The 6,161-nt window shown below is 53.6% G+C and overlaps 1 protein-coding gene across 3 annotated transcripts in view; it reads right to left on the minus strand.

The window, feature by feature from the left end:
- ARHGEF26 (Rho guanine nucleotide exchange factor 26) overlaps positions 1 to 5,858 on the minus strand; it is a 23,066-nt gene extending 17,208 nt beyond the window's left edge. The window contains exons 1-4 of one of the 3 annotated variants that reach the window (XM_027894861.1): positions 5,263 to 5,858; positions 4,816 to 5,229; positions 3,320 to 3,356; positions 1,322 to 1,467 (exon numbers count right to left, since the gene is read on the minus strand). In XM_027894861.1, the coding sequence (XP_027750662.1) occupies positions 1,322 to 1,467; positions 3,320 to 3,356; positions 4,816 to 5,229; positions 5,263 to 5,838 (1,173 nt within the window). In that variant the 5' untranslated portion in view covers positions 5,839 to 5,858. Of the gene's footprint in view, positions 1 to 1,321; positions 1,468 to 3,319; positions 3,357 to 4,815 lie in introns of all 3 variants that reach the window. The other 2 variants (XM_027894862.1, XM_027894860.1) reach the window with 2 other exon arrangements.
- Positions 5,859 to 6,161: the final 303 nt, after the last annotated feature.

The following is a 6,161-nucleotide window of genomic DNA, read 5'->3' on the forward strand; positions in this document are numbered from 1 at the left end:
ATCCCTGACAGCCACAGCCAGCAGATCCCTGACGGCCACAGCCAGCAGATCCCTGACAGCCACAGCAAACAGATCCCTGACAGCCACAGCCAGCAGATCCCTGACAGCCACAGCACAGGGAACAGGAGCCACGAACAGGGACAGTGTGTGGGTCCGTAAAGCAACTCCCAGCAGCTTTTCAAACCAAGCAGAAAACAATCACAATGAGATCTCTCTCGGTTCCACGTGTGTGTGTACACTGCAGGAAGGCAGGAACACCCTTTTGATTACTGTGATCATAAAGATTCTGACAATGCCATGCCTGAAGCTCACCAGTCCTCAAACAGAGCCCAGTCAAGGAAACCTCCTGCAGAGAGAGGAGTTCCCTCTGCCATCTCCCCTCCACCTCCCAGCACAGGCTCTGCTAACAAACACCAGAACCATTATTCTCCTCCTTCCCTAACACATGCTGCAACCCAGGATGGACATTTTCCAGCTGACTTCCTGCTACAACTCCAGACTCACTTTTTCACATTTTAACACCCACTGACAGCGTGGAATTTTGCCAGAGTTAGAACCACGGTCACCAGGAGATTCCCACATCTTGTTTTCTCCCTGCACCACCTTTTCCCTCGAGCTCCCCAGTTCCAACCTTGTAAACCACGTACAGGGAGTGCACAAGGTGCTGTGCTCAGAACAGCATAGAAAAGCTGCTTTCTGTAAGTGAAGAATGGCACAGGACAGTTCCCTTCCTCAGATGGTCTCTGTGCTATTTCTGTCTCACAACAAATTAGTATTTGAAATTATCATTATTATTACTGAAGCTTATTAGCAGGGAAGGCAGCGAGACTGCAGTACTGATTAAAGCAGCTGAATTTACTCTGTTGAACAATGGCACTAAGGCAAAGCCCCTGCAGATGCTTCCCAGCCTGTGCTGGGACAGCAGAGCACCACACTCTGCTTTCAGAACGGCTTCCATTAAACATCTGCACTCAAGTCAACTTCAGAGCTGGCGTGGAGTGATTTAGAACAATTCAGCAGCAGCTTGTTTGTAACTAACTTTACTTCAGTCTAATTCACCCTTCCAGTGAACTCACTTTGTTTTTACCCAATCAGTGAAGTTGTGTCTTGGCCAAATACAGGACCCCAAAGTGAACTCTCTCGGTTTCACCGCTTTTTATGTGAGACAAAGACCAGCAACTGGTCAGGACTCCCGTGTTGTTCTTATGAAATGAAAAAGAAGATGAAAAACTTCAGCCAAAAACTGCAGCAGCAAGTAAGGAGACCTTGCCTGAGCCCACCCTGAGCTCTGTGTCTGGCCACACCAGGGTCACACACTCACCACAGAGAGCTGACTCCACGTCGACCTCAGGGGCTTGTACTGGAAAACAACCTTGTCATCTGCTTTCTGCTCCCGGGGCTCAGAGTCCTCATCAGAATCTATGTCCAGAGCTTTTTCCTTATAGTTCTGATATAATACAGCATTTTCTGTCAAACAGCAACAGTGTGTCGGTCAGCGCTAGAAAGTTGGTTTAGTTGCTCTCTTAAGAATTATAAGTAACAATTAAACAATGAAAGAAAGCAAAGTGTCACTGTGGCCTCCCCACTCCACCAGACAAAGATAGCATCTGATTTGGGCTGGACAATGGTGCAGTACAGTGACAATGGGTCACTGTACCGCTCCCAAAGATCCTCACGGACAGAATTAAAGAACAGATGTGGCCTTTGTCAAGAAAAAAACAGAAAACGATTTTTTCTTCCTTGGTTTGCTGTACCCTATTTCATAATTAGCCAGCAATTAGAAAACAGGACTGTGGGTCAGTGGATCAGTCACTGATCTGGAGGTCTAGCTATTTTCATAATGTCTTAGCATTTCCCTAAGCGAAGGAAACGATCCCAGTTTCAGAATTAAGGTCAGAACTATTCCAAATAGAAAAATTCAAAGCTTTCCTGAGTAAGCACGAGGCCTATGAACCTTAAGACAAAACAGACTGAGTTCTGTCATCATTAATCCAGTACTATCAGTGGCAAAGAACCACAGGTGTGGAGCACACCCTCTCCACCTCCCAACCTCCCTGCTCACACACCCTGTGCAACAGCAGACAGAGAGGACAGAGAAATTCAGCACCACAATGACCCACAGGTGGATTAAGCTGTTTAGCAAGCGGGCTCTGAAGGTACTTTTAGATGGGCCACGCTTTGGATAACATCCAATCCTCCCCTGAAAGGGAAAAGTGGAAGGTAACACAGCAGCTGAGACGAGCTCAAGGAGGCATTAAGCAGAGAAAAGCCAAGTGAGTAGCAGTTATTACAATAAAACTTCCATAGCTCATAGCCAGGAAAGATTTCTTTTTCTTGTTGAAATATTGGGAAAAGCAGCAAACTTGGCAAAGCCCAGAATTAATAAGTACTACAAAAATGCTTATACATGGACAATGTTTTTCTTGAAGCCAAGGTAGCATAAAAGGAAAAGGATGACAGAGCCAAAGGATTCACCCCAGCACTTGAGGAAAGGAGAGAAACAGCTGTGTGACCCAGCAGCTCAGAGCAAAACGACTCAGGTGTGTGCTGACCCCAAACATGGAAGTGATCCACAATGCCCTGCACCTGAGCTGCAGGGGTGACTCCAAACCTGATCCACAATGCCCTGCACCTGGGCTGCAGGGGTGACTCCAAACTGTGATCCACAATGCCCTGCACCTGGGCTGCAGGGGTGACTCCAAACCTGATCCACAATGCCCTGCACCTGGGCTGCAGGGGTGACTCCAAACCTGATCCACAATGCCCTGCACCTGGGCTGCAGGGGTGACTCCAAACCTGATCCACAATGCCCTGCACCTGGGCTGCAGGAGTGACTCCAAACCTGATCCACAATGCCCTGCACCTGAGCTGCAGGAGTGACTCCAAACCTGATCCACAATGCCCTGCACCTGGGCTGCAGGAGTGACTCCAAACCTCATCCCCAATGCCCTGCACCTGGGCAGAGCCCAGGGAACAGACATGAAGGCAGATCCACCTGGAGGGGCCATTGCCCCCCAGGGAACTGTACAGAACTGTCAGCGCTGAGACAGACACATCCAAGAGCTCATCTTCTGGGAGGGACAGGAGATCAAGTGGAAAAGAAGCCCCTCACATAAACCCCCATTTTTAGCCTGCCATTTTACAGTCTTTAAAATATCCCTAAATTGGCCCCTATGCTTGGGGCCAATATTTCAGTCAGTTTATTGAAAAGAGAGGGATTTAATCTTTGACTTCATAGGAAGGAAGTGTGAAAACCGACCCTGAAGTTCATTTCCCTGGGGACAGAGTGATTAGCCAGTCTGTACAGAACAGGGCTTACCTTCCCCATCGAATGTCCCTTGGCCTTTCAGCATCTTCTGCAGTTTTAACAGAAAAGAGAGAGCTGTGTTAGAAAGACAATGCAAAAGAACCACAGCAACAAGAACTTGTTTTATTCAGCACTTAGGCACCAAATCAACAGGCCCTAACCTATAAACTCTGGATGTTGGACAGGAGTTCAACAGAAACAACTCTTTCACCACAGCAAGTAAAAAGCTACTCTAGTTTCATTTCTCTCATGCGTTGTTTATGTGTGTTTTCCCCAAATGCTTCATTTTCCCCGTGTTTCAGAAGCACATTATACTGGTTTGAGAGGGGTTCAGTGAACTTGCCCCTCATCCCACTGTCTCGGGGCTTTCCTGGGAGGCCACAGGGCCCAGGACTGAGTGGCTGCCCTTCCACACTCTGCAAACAACACCCACCGTAAGTACTTTGTAAGCGAAGGTTTTGAGAGCAAAACAAACCTCTGAAATAAAACAGCTGTTCTGCTGCAAACAAGCCCTGTGGGCTAAGAGTCCAATAAAACACTGCTGGCAGAGAGCTCTGCGTGTTAGGACAGGACAGTGTGACATCCTCCTCTTCTAAACATAACTTACTGCTCAAGTCTACTACCAAACCAGATCACTTCCTACTCTGCAGTTGCTCACAATTTGATCAAGTCCTGTTTCACCACTTGTAGCATTTTCACAAAAGCTTCAATTACCATAATTCTGAATTTGTCTGAAAACTGTCACAAAGCTGATAATCACTTTGATAGCTAGAGCATCAGCCCTTAGCCTGGTATCCTTTATTACACAATTCCAAACACTCCACAGATATCTATGAACGTATTTCATAAAGTAACAAATTCTATTTAAAAATAAGGAAATACAATATTACACTATATGTTCAAGCAAAAGAGTATTTTCAGTAAGTCCGTATAACTTAATTTTAATGCATTAACATGCAATTCAAATCTACTACTTCTCCCAAGGGATACAACCAAGATATAAAAACAGGCATTCTGCTTTTACTTGTAAGCATTAAAATTAGGGTAATGGAAGTGGTCTCTATCGATTTAAAAACCACACAGTAATTTTTACACGTAATTCAGAAGTGATGTCTCAGATAGGGGAGCGCAGGAGGAAGTTCATTTTTCTGTCTCTACTCTAGCAGGCAGAGTTTATTAGGACAATGTCTCTTTTTTTTTCCTGTTTACTCCTTTCTGGGAAGCGGGTTTTAAGCCACGAGTTCGGTTGTGAGAGCAGCCCTCTGTGAGCTGGGGAATCCAGCAGGAAACGCGAGCCAGAGCACAGTGCTGAGCTGCTCGGATTCCAACAGAATCGTGTCCCTCCAACAGAATCGTGTCCCTCCAACACCTCGCTTAGAAAACAGCATTAACTAAACAGCGGTAACTACGAGCAGCTTTGTGTTAGCAAAAAGCAAACTAAAAAAAACCGTACAGTCAGCAAATCACGCTCCTGCGGAGCCGCAGCATCACCGCCCAGCGCACCTCACCTTTATCCTGCCCAGGCTCGAAAACTTCTCTTTATCCTCGACCACGGCTTTCAGGATGGGCTGGGACATTCTGTTCTTTTTCTTGCAGTTGGCGGAGCCGTCCAGGTCCACGCCGCTCACCACGGCCCGGCGGTAGGACGTGGAGCGGAGCCCTCGCCGCAGCGTGCCCGGGCTGCCCGGGCCGCCCTCGGGCTCGTCCTCGGCGTCGCTGCCCGGGGGCAGCCGGGGGGTCTCCACCAGGCTCCGAGCCTTCAGCAGCCGGTCGTGGCCCTGGGCCCGGCCCGCGGGCCGGCTCTCGGCCAGGCTGAGCGGGATCAGCTGCTGCGAGCCCACCTTGCGCGCCGCGGGGCTGTGCGTGCTCAGCAGCGCGGGGGGCTCCGCGGGGGGATCCCCCGGCACCTCTGGCGGCTCAGCCCGGCCGATCCCGGGGGATCCCCTCGGGGGCTCAGCCCGGCCGATCCCGGGGGATCCCCTCGGGGGCTCGGCGGTCCGGCCGATGCCGGGGGATCCTCCCGGTACCCCTGGGGACTCGGCGGTCCGGCCGATCCCGGGGGATCCTCCCGGTACCCCGGGGGGCTCGGCGGCCTGGCCGCATGGCGCGGGCTGCGCGCTGGCCGCGAACACGATGCGGTCCTGGTGCGGGGCCAGCCCCGCAGTCCTGGGCGGCCGGGCCCGGCGGCCCTGCCCGCTGGCCGGGGCGAGGACGGTGCCGTTGGCGGTCGAACCGACGGGGCTGTCCGGAGCCAGGGCGAGCAGCCGGGAGCGCTCAGGGGACAGCCCTGGCGAGCGCGGCGGCCGCACGGTGCCGTTGGACACGGATCCCATGGCGGGGCTGACGGTGCCGGCGGGCTGGGTCACGGTGAAGGCGCACCTGTCCTCCAGGGGGAAGTCGGTGACGAGCAGCCCGCTGGGGCTCTGGTACGACTGCGGCCGGGGCTTGCTCCAGGCGAGGGGCTGCGGCCGGGGGGTCGCCCGCCTCCTCCAGCGCGGCGCGGCGGGGCCCGCCCGGGGCTGCCCGTCCATCGCCGCCCGCCCGGCGCCGCTCGCCCAGGGAGGCGGGCGGGGAGCGCTCTGCGGGCGCGGGGCCAGCGCGGGCCGGGCCGGGCCGGGCCGGGCGGGGGAGGGCCGGGAGAGCGGCCCCCGCTCGCACCGCCCGCACGGGGCCGCTCCCGGGGCCGCTCCCACCTGCGGCTCGGCCGGGCCGGGCGGAGCTTCCGCCGCCGGCACAGCCCCTGCGGCCGCCGGGCCGGGCCCGGCCGTCCCCTGCCCGCAGGTAGCGGGAGGAGCGGGGTCCCGCCTGTGCCGCCCCGGGGGCGCGGGGTGAGCGCGGTGCCGGCCGGCCCGGA

This window comes from Empidonax traillii, unplaced genomic scaffold (assembly GCF_003031625.1).
Source record: "Empidonax traillii isolate 1590-97213 ecotype Southwest subspecies unplaced genomic scaffold, ASM303162v1 scaffold444:size1099390, whole genome shotgun sequence".
Classification (NCBI taxonomy): Eukaryota; Metazoa; Chordata; class Aves; order Passeriformes; family Tyrannidae; genus Empidonax; species Empidonax traillii.